General features: G+C 33.8%; 1 protein-coding gene across 1 annotated transcript in view; it reads left to right on the top strand.

The window, feature by feature from the left end:
- Nucleotides 1–18171, top strand: part of RIMS2 (regulating synaptic membrane exocytosis 2) — a 613799-nt gene that overhangs the window by 341819 nt on the left and 253809 nt on the right. The window contains 3 exon segments of the mRNA XM_021090597.1: nt 482–612; nt 6453–6624; nt 8361–8514. Coding sequence (XP_020946256.1) covers nt 482–612; nt 6453–6624; nt 8361–8514 — 457 coding nt within the window.

Genomic DNA, 18171 nt, shown 5'->3' with positions numbered 1-18171 from the left:
TAAAAGTACTAGTAACTGCCATTGCTTAAAATCTTTGAAATGTCTTTGCTGTGGTATAACATAAAATATTTGCTTAAAAAATCCCTGTGAATGCTGTATAAATAAGTTATTTATTCAATTCATTTTGAGCACTTATTCTGAACTATTTAGGGGAACCAAAATAAATTACAGTGATTCTTGCATAAAGGTATACATAGAGCAATCCTATATAAAGTCCTTAGTTATGGTAGTGTAATTATTATGTGCATGTTAATAAGGTATCAAATTAGATTATAAAAAGGACAAATGATTTATCAAACTAAAATATCTGAATTAATTTCTCTATTCATTGAGGTTACCGTAGCATATCATTTTAACTGCAAGTGAAGTTAATATTCTGTGCTAATATTAGCGTAAGAGAACAGAGCAAATATTGGGAATGTAAACATTATGTTACAGTAGTAAATGTTTAAGCTGATAAATGAATATTTTTGCTTTTCAGATAAAACTATGGTTTGACAAGGTTGGTCACCAGTTAATAGTTACAATTTTGGGAGCAAAGGATCTCCCTTCCAGGGAAGATGGGAGGCCAAGGAATCCTTATGTTAAAATTTACTTTCTTCCAGACAGAAGGTAGGGATATGAAACAACAATAAATGTTCTTGAAAATAAATGAGAAATGTTAATGGCAGTGGGTGTTTTGATTCTGTATCATTTATTTTTAAATATCATACCAGTTAGATAACTTATAAAGTTTAGCATAAGCATATTGATTCTTGGGAATCAAAATAGTGAGAGTAAATATTTTCAGATTGTTTTAAAATTATATCAAATATTTACAATAAAAATTATTTAATATTTATTTTAGGTTGTGTGGATTATTTCTTAAATAATGTATGTTTTCATTGATCAAACTCATTAAAAATTGTGCTCCTTAGGGGACAGGTTTGGGGGAGGACTGTACTGGGGTTTGGGGTTGGCATACACACACTGAGGTATGCGAAATGATTGCCCAACAGGGACCTGCTATATAGCTCAGGAAACTTTCCCTGATATTCTGTGATAATCTATATATGAAAGAATCTGAAAAAGAATTGATGTGTGTGTATATGTGTAACTGAATCACTTTGTTGTACAGCAGAAATGAGCACAACATTGTAAATCAGCTGTACTTCAATGAAACTTTAAAAAATGAAAAAAAATTATTGAGGCTTCAATCAAAAAAATTTATGCTCCTTTAAATCAAATGCATTTTTAACATAGATGACAGAGGCAAAAAGCTCAAAGTGGTACTGAAGGCTATGATCATGTTCCTCTAAAATTTCTACTTCCTCTTACTAAGATATTATTTTTCTCTATTCTGTAAAGTTAATGAGTATGCTTTATATTTCATCACCTATATCACCAAGGAATCTTTACCACTAGGCCTGTAATCAGCTCTCTAAAGTGTTATTTGCTTTTTGTGCATGCTAATCAACATACACTTTGAGGAATCAGGATAGGAGAAATAGCTTATCAAAAAATCATCTAATCATTCTTAATTCCAGACACATACAAAATAAAAGAGATTGGAGTGCCCATTGTGGCTCAGCAGTTCCGACATTGTCTCTGTGAGGATGTGGGTTCAATCCCTGGCCTTGCTCAGTGGGTTAAGGATCCAGGATTGCCACAAGTTGCAGTGTAGGTTGCAGGTGCAGCTTGGATGCAGCATTGCCGTGGCTGTGGCATGGTCTGGCAGCTGCAGCTCCAATTCAAGCCCTAGCCCGGGAACGTCCATATGCCGCTGGTGCAGTCATAAAAAGAAAAGAAAAGAAAAAAAAAAGAGGGAGAGAGATTATTCAGTAAGCATCATGTAAAAAGAAAGAAGTAATGCACCAATTACCCTTTCCACAGCTCTTCTGCATCTCAGGCTTTCAGGCTGGTCATTTTTCTCAGGTTGGAAGTCGCTGGGCACACATGTGATCTTAAACATATTTATACACTTTGGTAACTCTCTTTTAGTTAGTTTAAGTTGAAAGTCATCACTGTTGAGTGCCAGAGTATCATCTGAAGAACAATTTCAGCAAAGAAAAGGATAAAAGAAAGGAAGTAGGCAGTTAATAAAGGCCTTATACTTTATTTGATACATATTTTGAAGCGAAATTTGTAAAATGAATTCCTCAGAAAATGTCAGTGTGTCACAACATCTAAAACTATTAGAAAATATTTCCTATAACTAGAATGTTAAATCCAGCTTAAATTTCAGTTGGATGACAAATGTCACAGCTGTTCTACCTACCTTCCTGGATGGAGGCTAAGATACATGGCTCCTCAGAACGCACCTAGTGTACTAGTCCTAGCATCACAAGAATGCCACAAGGAAAACCTGCTGGAAATGCTGAATTCTCATCTATGCTTTTATGCACACAGATAACTTCAGTTTCTACTTATTCAGACCTTTGAAGAAAAATGCTTGTTTTTCAAGATGATCAAAGTCTCTCAAACCATTTGTTTTTTGGTTGACTATTTGTGGTTAGTTTTATTTTATTTAACATACCTTTCTCCACTTTGTGAGCAGATAGAACTAAAATGGAAGGGAATGTCCCTTTAAAGACTCCTTCACATTTCAGATGTAGGATTTTTTTTTTTTTTATTTTTTTTATTTTTTGGGCCGCTCCCGCGGCATATGGAGGTTCCCAGGCTAGGGGTCAAATCGGAGCTGCAGCCACCGGCCTACGCCAGAGCCACAGCAACGCAGGATCCGAGCCGCGTCTGCAACCTACACCACAGCTCACGGCAACGCCGGATCGTTAACCCACTGAGCAAGGGCAGGGACCGAACCCGCAACCTCATGGTTCCTAGTCGGATTCGTTAACCACTGCGCCACGACGGAACTCCAGATGTAGGATTTTTTAATCTTTTCTCAACACCAGAGAATGTGAGAAACATTTGGATATTTTTTTTTTCTCACATTATTTCTCAACTGAGTTTCCCTGTCATTTATCAGGAATTTGAAGTCTCTTTAGGCAAGTTTGTAGCTCACTTTATTGATAGAGCTGTGTCAGGTTTTTACCCTTAAATAAAGCATTCTCTGGTTAAGTTAAACAGCTACGTTGTCACTACATTATCATCTCAGATTTTTTTTTTTCTGTTGACACAATTTTTTACATGTGAATAAAGGACTATTTATAGTTTGGGTATGAACTATTTCTTTTTTCTTGACAATTTTTCTGGGAGAAAAAAAACACAGGTCCCAGGAAGCCTATAGATACCAAAATCTGCAGTGCTAAAGTCACTTATATAAAATTGCATAGTTCTGCATTTGCAGATGGGGGGCAACAACTGGACATGAATAAATGAACATAGAAAACAGTTGATGCCTTTTTATTTATTTTTGTTGTTGTTTGGGTTTTTTTTTGCCACACCTATGGCATACAGAAATTCCTGGGCCAGATATTGAACCCTTGCCACAGCTGTGACCCAGGCTGCAGCAGTGACAGTGCTGCCAGATCCTTAACCCTCTGAGTCAGCAGAGAATTCCTGATATCTTTTTATTGATAAGGCGTCCTAGAGGGACAAGCGAGGCTACATAGAAGAGATTTAGTCCAGAATGTCAGTATGTCAGCAAAGCCATTCAATGTATTATTTTCTACATAATATACAAGGTACTCTAAAAAATAGCTAGGCATGCTTTAACACTCTTTCTTATATCTTGAAGGAGAGTTAGTTACGAGTCAAAATATATTTCTTTCTTTTGTTTTGAGTGAACATATCATCGTTGCATGCTGCTAAGTTAAATTATATGGAAACCAAAAGTACTGGAAACATGAAAATAAATAGAAAAAGCTTTAGGTTAGATTTTTTAACTGCTTTCTCAACAATTTAATGATGTTGTTAAAGATCAATTATTTTATTACCATTAAGCTGCTATTTAAAACATATATTTAGCATGCTTATTGATCTTAGTTTTTCTGTAATTTTAGCAACATTTCAGTGCTTTGACTTATACAGCATGATCTTCTTTTGAAGGCTTTAATCATACTTCTAGAAAAAAAAATAACTCATTTACTTTTTAACTTGATGAAGGTAAGATACCTTTCCATTGCTCTTTTCATGGATTGGTGCTTTGATGTACACTAAATTGCCTTACCAAATTGTAATCATATAAGGTGTGTTTATGAGGAACTTCAGAGGTTATCTAGTCTCCTCCTACCCAGAATTAGAAATCCCTTCTAATGTAATCATTCTTTGAGAACTTTATACACTCTTGAAGTGTTAGCCAAGTTTCCTCTTTTTTTTTGCTTTTTTTTGGGGGGCAGTGCTCCAGCTGCAGCATATGGAAGTTCCCAGGCTAAGGGTCAAATTGGAGCTGCAGCTGCCAGCCTATGCCACAGCCACAGCAATGCTAGATGGGAGTTGCATCTGTGACCTACACCGTATCCTCCAACCCACTGAGTGAGGGATTTCCTCATGGATGCTAGTCAGATTCATTACCACTGAGCCACAAGGGAAACTCCCAAGGCTTTCTTCTATTTCTGTTCAGGTTGCGATACCAAACATTCTTGATTTAGAGAGCAAGGTTCCTGGCCTTGGTGGAAGGACCTTTATCTCTGACAGGGTCTCATATGTAATTCTTCAATGGATGGAATATAAAATATAAGTAGATGTGTTATAAATATTTGTTAAAATTATAGGAGGGAGTAATGTAGTCATGAATCATAGTCTTTGTCATTATTTCTATTATTTAGTTATTTTTATTTATAGTACCACTTCTTTTCCATAAATTTCAAGAAACCTAATAGGTTTCCAAAGTTATTTTTCTACAAAACCTTTAGAAATTAATATGTATACATTGTTTTAAGATGACTTTCTGCTACATTAAATATATGTGCTTGAAGGAAATTCCTGTTGTGGTGCAGCGGTAACAAATCCGACTAGCATCCGTGAAGATGTGGGTTCAATCCCTGGCCTCGCTCAGTGGGTTAAGGATCTGGCATTGCCTTGAGCTGTGGTATAGGTCGCAGACTTGGCTCAGATCCCACCTCGCTGTAGCTATGGTGTAGGCTGGCAGCTGTAGCTCTGATTCAACTCCTAGCCTGGGAACTTCCATATCCTGCTGGTGTGACCGTAAAAAAAAAAATGTGTGCGTGTGTGTGTGTGTGTGTGTGTGTGTGTGCGCGCGCGCGCGCGTGCGTGCATGGTGCTTGGAAACATACGTGCTCTTGATTACTTAAATCAAGTTGATATTAAACATTAAGCTCTCTATTCACTTAGAGAAGGAGTCTCGTAGCCTCCCTCACTTAGAGACAATCTATCTTTAGTTTTCCCAGCTTCCTATTTCCTGACACTCTTCGTACTGTGTACTACACTGAGAGAATTTGTAGCAGTTAATACCATTCCACTTGCAGTTCATAGTTACCTCTCACTTCAAACAGACGCTTTTGATAGCTTAATGATCTTTTTATTCCTAGATGGTCTTTTTATTCCTATTCAACCATTGATCCTCTCTAATAAGCTAGAGTAGTGATCTCCAGAAAGAATGGGTGTACACAGTGGATGTATGAGATAGTTTATTGTTCAGAAAGAAATATTTGAATTTTTATTTTAATGTAACTATTTTTCATTCTATTTTTGTGTATTTGTCAATTTATATAATTATCTGTATAATGATTTAGTAATACATGCTTATAATTTATAAATATATGTGTATATAATGGAACAGGTAATCAAAAACATTTACTTGATAGAAATATGCACTCAAAAAAAAATGTGAGCATCTCTGAGCTAGAAGTTTTGTTTATCAGGATGGTCAGCTTGAATTTTCAGATTATAGTTGCCCTCTCACATAGAAACAATTTTACTATGTTTTCGAAGGCAAGACATTGATAAATGTCAAATGGGCAAATGCATATTTCTTCTGTGTGAGAAAGTAACTTGGTAAAGTGCAGCTACAATTGCTCATTAGCTAAATTATATGGATGTGAAGTAGTGAACATCACAGTTTACTAGATTTACTGTACAATAACACTTCTATAGTCTTAAGTGATTAGTATATGCAATTACTATCTGTTGGTTATAAATACTATGTATAGTCTTTGCATATATACAAATACTAAAAGTAATAGTATATGTAACCAGTAGGTTAATTGCCCTTTTGAAGATTTCCAATAGGGCAATGTGCTTAAAAAAATTAAAGTTAAGATTCTTCAGTTTAGTTTTATTTAGAATTTGAGAAAGATTAAGTTTTTAATAATCTATCATGAAAATTTTTCATATTTATTGAATATTGGTATTATCAAGTCATTCTTATAAAGTAGTAAATTGTATGCCTTATAAATTTTAATGGTAACTTTAAAGATTATAATATTTTTAATGTATGATACATTTGTGGGAAAACTTCACTTGATTTCTTTCCTGAGAAATTTTATATTAATAATTTTGAGGGCGAAAGTTAAAGGTTTATGTAAGTTCATGTATTCTCATTTTTTTCATAGTGATAAAAACAAGAGAAGAACTAAAACAGTAAAGAAAACATTAGAACCCAAATGGAACCAAACATTCATTTATTCTCCAGTCCACCGAAGAGAATTTCGGGAACGAATGCTTGAGATTACCCTTTGGGATCAAGCTCGAGTTCGAGAGGAAGAAAGTGAATTCTTAGGAGAGGTATCTGCAACTATTTTAAAGCTGAGACTATGTCAACCTGAGTATTTTGTTTATATGACGTGGTAAAATTTTATGTTTTGAATACCTGAAAAGGTAAATGTAACAGGATGAATTTAGCCACTTTAAGACAAATCTTATTGATGCCTTTATAGTATGTGTGTATCATTTTAGTTTACTGAACCAATTATACCACTAGTAATTCATTTATTCAGGGTTTTTTTTTCAGCCCTGTCCTGTATCCATAATGTGCTAGGGACTGAGGCTTCAAAGATGGCTAAGGTATATTACTTTCTTCAAGGAATTTATAATCCACTGGGATACATACAAATGAATGAACAATTATAACATAGCATGGCAGATGTTCTTTCAGGGAAAGTGCAATGGGAGTACATAATTGCTGTGCAAGGGAAAGGGAAGTGGTCCAGGGAAGGCTCCACAGAGAAAGTAGAATTTAGCAAAGTCAAGGGGATTAAAGTTCCTGCAGAGGAAATGACAAGATACTAGAGTTGCAGAGGTCTTGGATAGCCGAACTGAAATTGGAAAGGAGGAGTTCCCATCATGGCTCAGTGGTTAACGAATACAACTAGGAATCATGAGGTTGCAGGTTCAGTCCCTGGTCTTGCTCAGTGGGTTAAGGATCCAGGGTTGCTGTGAGCTGTGGTATAGGGTGCAGATGCTGCTTGGATCCCGTGTTGCTGTGGCTCTGGTGTAGGCTGGCAGCTGAGGCTCTGATTAGACCCCTAGCCTGGGAACCTCCATGTGCCATGGGTGCAGCCCTAGAAATGGCAAAAAAAAAAAAAAAAAAAAAAAAAGAAAGAAAGAAAGAAAAGAAATTGGAAAGGAAAGCAGTAAGAAAGAAATGGGACTTGAGGGTTAAAGTGACACCAGATGATGTCCCTTAATATACAATACTAAGAGTTCAGATTTTATCCTGTGGCTAATGGGAACAAATGACAGATTTTAAAGAGAATGGTGTGATTGCATTTGTACTTGAGAAAAACATATCCAGCTATAATGTGGAGAAAGAATTGGAGGAGGACAGATGAAAGGCCCTTCTCCTGCTATGAATATACTGAGGGAACTGCTTTTAGTCTTTTTCAGTGTGGTTGGCTTCCTTAAATTAAATGGTAATATCATGGGGGAAAATGACAATCCATGGAAATATCAAACTGAATGTTATTAACTAAGGAATCAAAGAGTATTAAACCAGTTGGGAAGAAGGATAGCATAGTTGCTAGGAGCAGAGACTGGCTCCAGCTGTCTGTTTCTGCATTCCTGATTCTACCACTTCCTGTGTTTGGTCCTTAAGCAAGTTATTTAATATATTTGTGCTTTAGTTTCCTCTTCAATCAAGTGGGAATGATAGTAGCATACAACTCAGTATTGGAGTGAGGATTAAATATGTGTGTGTGTATATATCTTTGTGTGTGTGTAAACATTTGGAACATAGTGCCTATACATTTGAAAATGACTAGGAAAAATTTAGGAAGAATGAAGAGTATCTTAATCGTTTTGCTTTTTTAACCTCTCATAGATAAATAGTGATTTATCATTATATATCAGTTCTCATATACGTAAGCACACACACTGTCATGATTTGCACATGACTTGAAAAACAATAAAAGAACCATCCATTTCTATGGGTTACTATAATAATTATCATTATTATAATAAAAACATTTAAAATAATTTATTTATGACTGTTTATAACAATTCTTTGTCTCTTGGCTTTGTAGATTTTAATTGAATTAGAAACAGCATTATTAGATGATGAGCCACACTGGTACAAACTTCAGACCCATGATGTTTCTTCATTGCCACTTCCCCACCCTTCTCCATATATGCCACGACGACAGCTCCATGGAGAGAGTCCAACACGGAGACTGCAAAGTAAGTTTTCAGTAAAGTTTATCATGCTTTTATTGAGTCGTCTTGAATGATACATATGACAGAATTTGAAGATAACACTATGAGTATTAACAGGTATCTATTAGTATTTAATAACTTTTATTGAAGCTTTTAAATTGTTTGATACACTAAACCGTATATGTGTAGTAGTCACTCTTTCACAGGTTTAGCAACATTTTTGTCAAGTAATGGAGAACTGATTGACTTACCATTGGCTAAGTATATATTAGTTATTAGGGACAGGTTCAAGTTAGGGTGTTAATAAGTAAGTGTATTATTTAAAATTTTTTTGATGACAGGAACCTCTTTTAGGGTTTTTCTTCATGGAAAGGTAAGCATTGCATTTATTTATAAGTGTGTCTGAATTGTCAAAGATCATGATGATTAACGTTTGATGGAACGTATGTATATGAACAGTTAATCATCAAAAATTTATAGCAACCCTTTATTTATTCCCTATATCCGCATAATAAGATGTTTTGGTAGTTCAGTATCTGAGATTTATGAATAGCATTCTGACACTATAAGCTTATTTTGGTTCTTTGCATTGTTCTAAGGTAGATTCTAATCTAGTTTGTGGTTCTCTTTACTAAGGTTTTAATTCTAGACAAAGTTCAAAATATTGGTCCAAACCTATAATATATTGGGATTTAAATTCCAGTTTCTGTGTCTTTTACATCAGGAAGTTGCTGCAATCCCTTTGCAGCCCTTATTATCCTCTCAGTTGTGGCTCTCTGCTGAGTTTCTTCTTGTTTTTCTCTCCACAGTTTACAGTTCAGGCAATGATTTGAGGAACCACTGAGTGTAAATTTTGAGTCTCCTCATTCTCTGGCTCCCTCCTTTCTAGGATATCCCCCAGCATTCTAGCTGCTCTCATAACTCTGAATTCTGACCTCTGGCCTCTCAGCCTTGTAAGACAGAGGCTTTTTGCTGAGCTGTAACTCCTCTGGGGTGTCCCAAATTGGAAAAACCCTTAGGGGAAAAATGGTTAATTAGGTGCTTTTCTTATTTCAAGTGTCGTATTACCAATTTCTGCCTGAATTTATTTGTTCTCAGGTGTCTTTACACTTTTTTTAACTAAAACATTTTTCTAGAATTTAGAATTATTGCTGGCAGGAGAGTAGTCTGGTATAAGCTACTCTGTCATTCTCTGAGGCAGAACTCTACTTTTTTTTTTTTTTTTTCTTTTTATAGCCACACCCACAGCATATGAAAGTTCCTAGGCCAGGGATTGAATCTGAGCTTCAGCTGCAACCCTGGATGCAGCTACATATAATCTCATCTCTAAAATATTCATACATGTGTGGGTATTCTATTTATATGAAGTTTAAAATAAGCAAAAATGTTCTATGGTATTTGAATTCAGCATAGCTATTACTTTGAAGGGGGAATAATTACTGGAAGAGAGCAAGAGAGAAGCTGGAAGGATGCTGGTGATGCTTTATCTCTTGATGTGGGTGATAGTTACATGGGGTAGTTATTTCACCAAAATTTACCCATGCGTATTTTTGTGATTTACACACATTTCTGTATGAACTCCGTACTGTAGTAAAAAGTTTACTTGAAAATGTAGAGTTTGGAGTTCCCACCATGGCATAGTGGGTTAAGGATCTGACTGCAGTGGCTGGGTGGCTCTGGAGGCGCAGGTTTGAGCCCTGGTCCGGTGCTGAGTGCTAAAGGATCTTGTGTTGCTTATCTTGAGTTTAAGGTCCAATTTAAACGTCTTATGAATTTTGACATCGTGTTGTCTATTAGCAACCTTCTGTGATTTTTCTAATGTATAAGTACTTAGCTAAAATCAGTAGCTTTGAGAATTAAATTGTCTAATTTTAAAAAAGCTGCAGTTGATTTATAGTTTGCTTTCAGATTTTGGCTATTCATAGGAGTGCTTATATAAACATTTTTATACATGGCCTTTTGGTAATTATATGTGTTCATTTTTGCTGTGGATATACCTAGTAATAGAATAGATAGGTAATAGGCTATCCGTATATTCATTTGTGGTTGACATTGTTAAAGTTTCCCCAAACTGTTCAAACTTATACTTCCTACAGCAGTGAATGAAGGTTTGAGTTTCCCTGTATCCTCACTTTATATTTAGTACTTTTCTTCTTCTCACCTGCCCATTCAAGTGGCTGTGCAGTATTACCTCACTATGGCTTTAATTTACATTTATGTAATAACCTTTTCTTAGGTTAATTGACTGTTTAGATATCCTCTTTTATGAAGAGCCTAATCAGATTTCTTGACTCTTTTTGAGTCTTTCTTTTTAAAATTGATTTATGAGTGTTTTCTATAAAATATAGATTTGAATTTTTTATAGGTTATATGTATTGCAAGTGTGTTCTATACTATGACTTGCCTTTCCTACTCTTTAATGGGATCTTTTTTTTTTTTTTTTTTTGTCTTTTTGCCTTTTCGAGGGCCGCTTCCCGTGGCATATGGAGGCTCCCAGGCCAGGGGTCGAATCAGAGCCGTAGCCACCGGCCTACACCAGAGCCACAGCAACACGGGATCCGAGCCGTGTCTGCAACCCGCACCACAGCTCACGGCAACGCCGGATCCTTAACCCACTGAGCAAGGTCAGGGATCAAACCTGCCACCTCATGGTTCCTAGTCGGATTCGTTTGCGCCACGACGGGAACTCCAAATGGGATCTTTTGATCAACAAAAGTTTTAAATATTAATGTATTTTAGTTTTTTTTTTTTTTCAGTTTCCGATCTTTTTGGCATAATCTACATAAAAGATCTTTTCTTCTTTGAGATCATAATGATACATTCCTATGTTTTCTTGTAGAATAGTGCTTTAATCTTCTCATTATAGTTCATCTGTAATTAATTTTTTTATAGTGTGTATGTAGGGATCAAAACTCAGTCTTAATCCTACAAATGTCTACTTGGTCCAGCATATTTATTTGGAATGCCATGTAAATGTGGTTATGTTTCTAACTCTATTCATTTCAATTAACCAACTTGCCTATTCTTGTGCCAATACCAAACAGTCCAAATTACTGTATCTGTATAATAAACGCTAATATATGGTAGTATAATTAACCCAGCTTGTTTTCATCTTCCAGATTATTGTTACTATTTTTAACCTTTCGCACTGACAAATAGATTGAATATCAAATGATCTTTTCCACAAATAGTCTTCAGGGATTTTGATGCAAATTACATTGATCAGTTTGGGGATAACTAAAATCTCTTATGGGGTAGGAAGAATTCCACTGCATGAATCTGGTATATCTCTAAATGATATTTTAATAGATTTCAATGTAGAAGTTTTGTTTACTAGATCTGTAACTAAAGGAGTTCCTGTCTTGGCTCAGTGGCAATGAACCCAACTGGTATCCATGAGGACACAGGTTTGATCCCTGGCCCTGCTTAGTGGGTTAAGTATCTAGCATTGCCATGAGCTGTGGCGTAGATCATAAACACGGCTCAGATCTGCCATTGCTGTGGTTGTGCTGTAGGCCACCACGTCCAATTTGACTCCTAGCCTGGGAACATCCATATATTGCAGGCGTGGCTCTTAAAAAAAACATAAAAAGGAAGAAAGAAAAGATCTGTAACTAAGAATTTGATTTAAATTGATGCTGGTATACAGAAGTAAAATTTATTATTGTTATTAAATGAATCTAATAACTATTCCATATATTATTTTGGATTTTGGTTTAACAATATATATCATTTGTGAGTAATGACAAGTTTTTGTCTTTCTTTCAAAGCATTATATCTTGCTTTTTTTTTAACTTAATGCTTTCTATAAGTCGTATAATAAAATACTGAGTGGAAGTGAAGTTATTGAGTAGAAGTTGGCATCCATGTTTGATTCCCTTTTTTTGGGAAAAGCTTTAAATATTTCCCTGTTATATTTGATGTTTCCTGTAAGGCTTTTTTATTACTCTATTAGATTCAGGAAGATATATTTTATTCCCAGTTTGATGAAAAATTTTAATCATGAATGGATGTTGAGTTGTGTTCATTTTTTTTCTCTGCACATGGACATACCGTATGATATTTCTCTTTTATCCTGGTAATGTGGTAAATTGTATTGGTTTTACATGTTAAAGTTATCTTGCCTTACTGTGGTAAACTCAGCTATCTCATGATGCATTATCATTTATATCTCATGCTCCTTACCTGAGCATGTTTAGAAGTATTCACTCTCTATGTCACCAGGGTTGGCAATTTGTGTGTACATTTTGAATTATAATTCAATTCTCTACTACATGTAGAGCTATTTAGAATTATTTGCCTTATTGAATCTACTTTGTTAATTTGGCTTTTTCATGGAAATTGAACATTTCTCCTAATTTTTAAAAAATTTATTTGCATTAAATTGTTCATAATGACATAATCTATTCAATGTCTATTGAATATGTAGTGATGTTCTCATTTCCTTTATCCTTCTTTTTTCTTGTTCAGACTTGCTAATGATCTCTCAGTTTTACTAGTATTTCAAACATTTAGCTTTTTGTTTTGTTTACTTTCTAAGCTGTATGTTTGCTTTTCTTTTCCATTAATTTTTCTTCTTATTATTTTTTCTCTCTTTTACTTCCTTTAAGTTTAATTTGTTTGTTTTTCCTCATTTCTTCAGAAGGATGCATAGATAATTTTAATGTGGTGTGTTAATGTTATTATACACTGATTTACCTGTGGATTATTTAGGAGTATATTGGTAAATTTCCAAAGTCTAGGGATTTTCTAAGTTTTTTAATATTGATATCTAGCTTAATTATCTGCTTGTCAGAGTATATACTTTGAATAATTTGGAATTTTTAAAAGTAGTTAGTTTCATGGTGCCGCATGTAATCAATTTTGGTAAGTGTTCTTGGGAAGAATGTGTTGTCATATTTTGGAACATGTTCTACATATGTCAAGTTTATCAGGTTTATTAACTTCATTGATCAAATTTTCTCATTTCCTTTATGTTGGCAATTTCTGTTTTTTCTTGTTTTTAATCCAATTATTCCCTTAGTTATTGAGAGTGGTGTGTTAAAATCTCCATGTGTGTTTGTGGGTTTTTCTCCTTTTAATTTTGTCACTGTTAGCTCTATATATTTTGAAGTTATGTTATTAGCTACATACAAATCTAAAGTTGTCATGTTTTTCCTAGTAGACTGATAATTTTATCGTTACCTAGTGTCCCTCTTTATCTAGGAATAATTTTTCCTTAAGAGTAGTTTTGTTTGATGTTATTACTGCTGCAGCTGCTTTTTTTTTTTTTTTTTTTTTGGTTAATGTTAATGATTTTTGTATGGTGTATCTTTCTCAATCATTTTATTTTCCACCACTCTGTGTTCCTATATTTAACATTTGTCTTTTGAAAACAATGTGAAATTGCTCTTCTTAAATCCATTTTGATAAGATTTATCTTTGAGATAATTTACATTTACACTTAATATAATTTCTTATAAATTTTGCTTAATATTTTATATATCATTTATTTGGAGTTTGTCTCTTTTCTCTCCTTTTTTTGCTTTCTTTTGAAATCTACGTTATTTTAATTACATCAACAAATATTTAGTCACCGTTATGTTTGTGGTGCTCCATATTGTGATTGATCCAATGATGCATTACATTTAGGTAGCAAACAAAATTCTTATTCACAAACTTACATGTAAAATATATTTTTAAAAATTATGTTTAATTTGACTCTTAGCACCTATGTTCCTACTCAGATATCTTTCATTGTTCCTTCTCTGTACCTATTCCCAGCTGTCAACGTATGTTCTAGAAAACCCTGAAAAAAGGACAACATTCAGAAAAGACCCACTAATTTTTATTCCTTATTAAGCTTCACTGATATGTTCTAGTGTGCAGTGGTTACTTGATTCCAGGTCTGTGCATAGCAATTTTTACTAATACTGGTTGCTGTGGTGAGTAGCCTCTAGCCTTCCCCACTGCATCATGGAGCTACTATCCTGGAATCCTATAATAATATCACTGGGCTGGAGCCTATTATTTACAAGGCTCTTTAGCCATACCATTGTCGCCTTAACTGATTCTGACAAATCTTATCCTTTAGCAGGGCTCGTTTTCTTTCTAGCCATCTACACTGTTCTTTTTTTTCCTCTTCTTAAGCCTAATCTCATTAATAAGACTAGAGCATGGAAAGTAAAGTGTCTCCATCTCACTTAGCTTTTAATCCTGAAATATAAATCTCACTAATGCAAAGAAACTTAAGTCTGTAATAAAACATAATTTATATGTTCTAGTATATGGTCATGCCATACTTAATTTTTGACTTTGTATAATTTAAAAATCATTTGTAGGAAGGAGAGTTGTAAAAATTAAAATTGTGAGCTTTTTTGGAGTGCTGTAGTAATTTAGAAATAATGAGAGAATAGTACAAACTGTCATGAGCATTTTAGCTAGGCCTAAAAAGAATAAACAGGATTTCAGTAAATGGAGGTGAGAGAAGTAAATAGTAGGTTTGGAAGGATAAAGGCATGAAATGTAAAAAGTATGATGAGATATTGCAGAAAGCATTGTGCGCTGGGCTAAGGATTAGAAGACTTAATTTTCAAATAGAATCTGAGAGTAGAAGTCTGAAAGAAATGGCACAGTAACATCTTAACATGAGTTATTATCTCTCCCTGATGTGCTGAGGATGAAAAAAAAAATGTACTTTGAGGAGAGGGGTTTTCCTTCATTATACCATACAAATGTCTATCATGCTTATGAATGAAAACTCATGCATTTTGGAATTGGAGAAAGTTAAACGTAAATATTAGACAAAGCAGCAAACTACAGTGAAAAAAGTTTAGAGGAAAAGTGACTTCCCTCTATTTTGTCTATTATTAAAATACCTTAAATAAAAATGAAAGCTTTAATCAGTATCTTGAAAAAATTTGACACCTAAGCTTTTTTCCCTATTTGAAAACTTTTGATAATCATGATTTTTAAAAATAATGAACACAAATTTTAATGTAAAAAAAAGCAAATGATCTATATCCTTGACAGAAAACACACATATTCACTCTCTGAGATCATTTAAAAATATTAGGTACTTTACAATATTTGTGGAGAAAAAGCTACAATTTGAAAACTTCAGTGTCTTTAATTCTATATTGATTATAGTGATGCATTCTTAAGAAATAGTATAATAGTTTTTTAAGAAATGATATAATCCTTTGACTGTTAATCTTAAACTCATTAAAATGTCTTCTAAATTCTGGCAGTGAAAACCTATACTGATGAATTAAACCTTACACTTCTTGGTAGTTGTACTGATTATTTCATTTTATGTTCCCTTCTTCCCAGGGGCATATATATTGGACCAGTAGTGATAAAAAGGAAAATCATATGAGAATGCCTCTGAGTTTAAAACTGACAAAGTAGTATAAGTGACTAAAAAACCATTTTGGGGGGGTCAGCTTAACAACAGAGTACTTTACAGAAAATCCTCAAATAATACCTTTGAAATAGAAAAGTTAAATATGCCACTAAACCAGTTAAATATATCACTAAACCATAAAGACCAGATCATTCAAGATATAAGAAGGATTTGAAATTGTATTTTTATCCTAGAGTTCTTGAGAAAAAAGGCATTATATATATTATATAATTATACATAAATCAACGTGGAGGATACTCTCAGTTTTACTGAGAACTGTTGTTTCATATGGAAACCCTGTTCCCAAGAATGAAGTTTTATAATTCAGAGTTACCATTGAAGAAAACCAACAACAGAATGAAGTGAAATAGGGAGAATACTACAAAAATATTTTCTTTACTAAATATATATCCATTCTAAACTCTGGGGTTTGTATATGTTAACAGGAATTGCATGTGTGTGTAAATCAGTATGATTATGAAAATCATTCTACATATTTAATAAAAAGAATTTGACATGATGCAAAGATATCTACAAAGAATTTGAAAACTACTGAAAGTTTTCATTGTATCGGCATGTAAAACACTTTTTCAATATATATATTTACTTAGATTTACAGTTATGTTCAATTTTTTAAGGGAATATTATGTAACAGTTAATTTCTATTATAATTTAAATCTATATACATCATAGCAATTAAATGTATCATAGTAAATGTTACTATATAGCATCATAGTAACTTTTTTTATTTATTAACTGTATAACATACCACTGTTACACTTTTTCCTACAATTATTTTGCTTCGTACCTTGTGATTACATCTTTATATGACAGTTTTCCTTTATCAATTATTTACATGTGTGATCTGTTGATTGTACAGGTTTTATTTTTTTTTTGCTATTTCTTAGGCCACTCCCGCGACATATGGAGGTTCCCAGGCTAGGGGCTGAATCGGAGCTGCAGCCACCGGCCTACGCCAGAGCCAAAGCAACGCGGGATCCAAGCCGCATCTGCGACCTACACCACAGCTCACAGCAACGCCGGATCGTTAACCCACTGAGCCACTGAGCAAGGGCGGGGATCGAACCCGCAACCTCATGGTTTCTAGTCGGATTCGTCAACCACTGCGCCACGACAGGAACTCCTGTACAGGTTTTAAAATATTACTTTACCTTCTGCTTTTTTCTTGTTTAGAAAAATTGCTGTAGCTTATCTCTTATTTTCATTGTGTTTATTTTCGTGATAATTAAATTCTTCATTATTATTACTCTCAGTTTTCTTTTACTTTGTGATATAGTAAGAGTTTTTAACGCCTTGAAGCATCTTAAGTCTTTTTACTTTCAGTTTACCTTAGTAACTTCCTCTAGGGTCATTACTTCCCATTACATTTTAATTTCAGTGTGGTCAGCAATTCTTTTCCAGGGATATGCTGGAGACAGAACAAAATGTGTATACATCTGTTCCCTTTGCATAAAGTGACTTTGGTAACTTGAAATTGGCTCTGTGGAAGTATTTATTTTATGGAAATAGGCAAATGTTGCAAACCAAGGCTCTTATTCCCCTCAGATAGATAACTGTTAAACCATTACTAGCACAGCACTGCCTTGCACCATATACCAAAATTAATTTCAGAATTAACAAAATTTAAATGTAAAAAGTTAGAATGTTAAAGCATTGTAAAAAAAATATAAATGAGTATTTAACAAAGCTCTATGGAGAAGTAATGGAAAGAAACTCAGAGCAGATCATCAATAGATTTTAAAAACTTATTACAATATATTCAATCTATTTTATGTTTTTATTCTTTTTAAAAATTCAGTCTATTTTAAATGAAAATGTTGTAAGTTTGAAACCTGATAATTAGAGTAAGTGTTGCTGAAATGAATTAGAATTTGTACTGATTTTTAAAAAAATCCTAGTTTAATCTAGTTGGTTCAGTTTATTGTTAATTTATGGGAATATGGCCTTAATAAAATGTTAAACACTTAAATTATTTAATTCAACTATTTTTCTACTTTCCACAATTTTACACATACGTCCTTATGAAATTTCTACATAGTGGCCAGAACAAAGTTCTTTTTTCCCTCAAAGCACTCTATGTAATTCCAGCAATGTGTGAATTACCAATTACCAATCATGTAAAATAATACCAAATGTACTACTTCTCTATTTGTTAAGTAAGGTTCAGAATCAAGTCATTCAAATTTAAATTTTTTTAAATGAACATTAGATTTATATTTAAAACATTTAGATTTTTTACCTTTTTGCTAATAGCTTAGATGTATCAAGATAAATAT

Source organism: Sus scrofa, chromosome 4 (genome assembly GCF_000003025.6).
Source record: "Sus scrofa isolate TJ Tabasco breed Duroc chromosome 4, Sscrofa11.1, whole genome shotgun sequence".
NCBI lineage: Eukaryota > Metazoa > Chordata > Mammalia > Artiodactyla > Suidae > Sus > Sus scrofa.
This window is presented reverse-complemented; position numbering and strand designations above follow the sequence as displayed.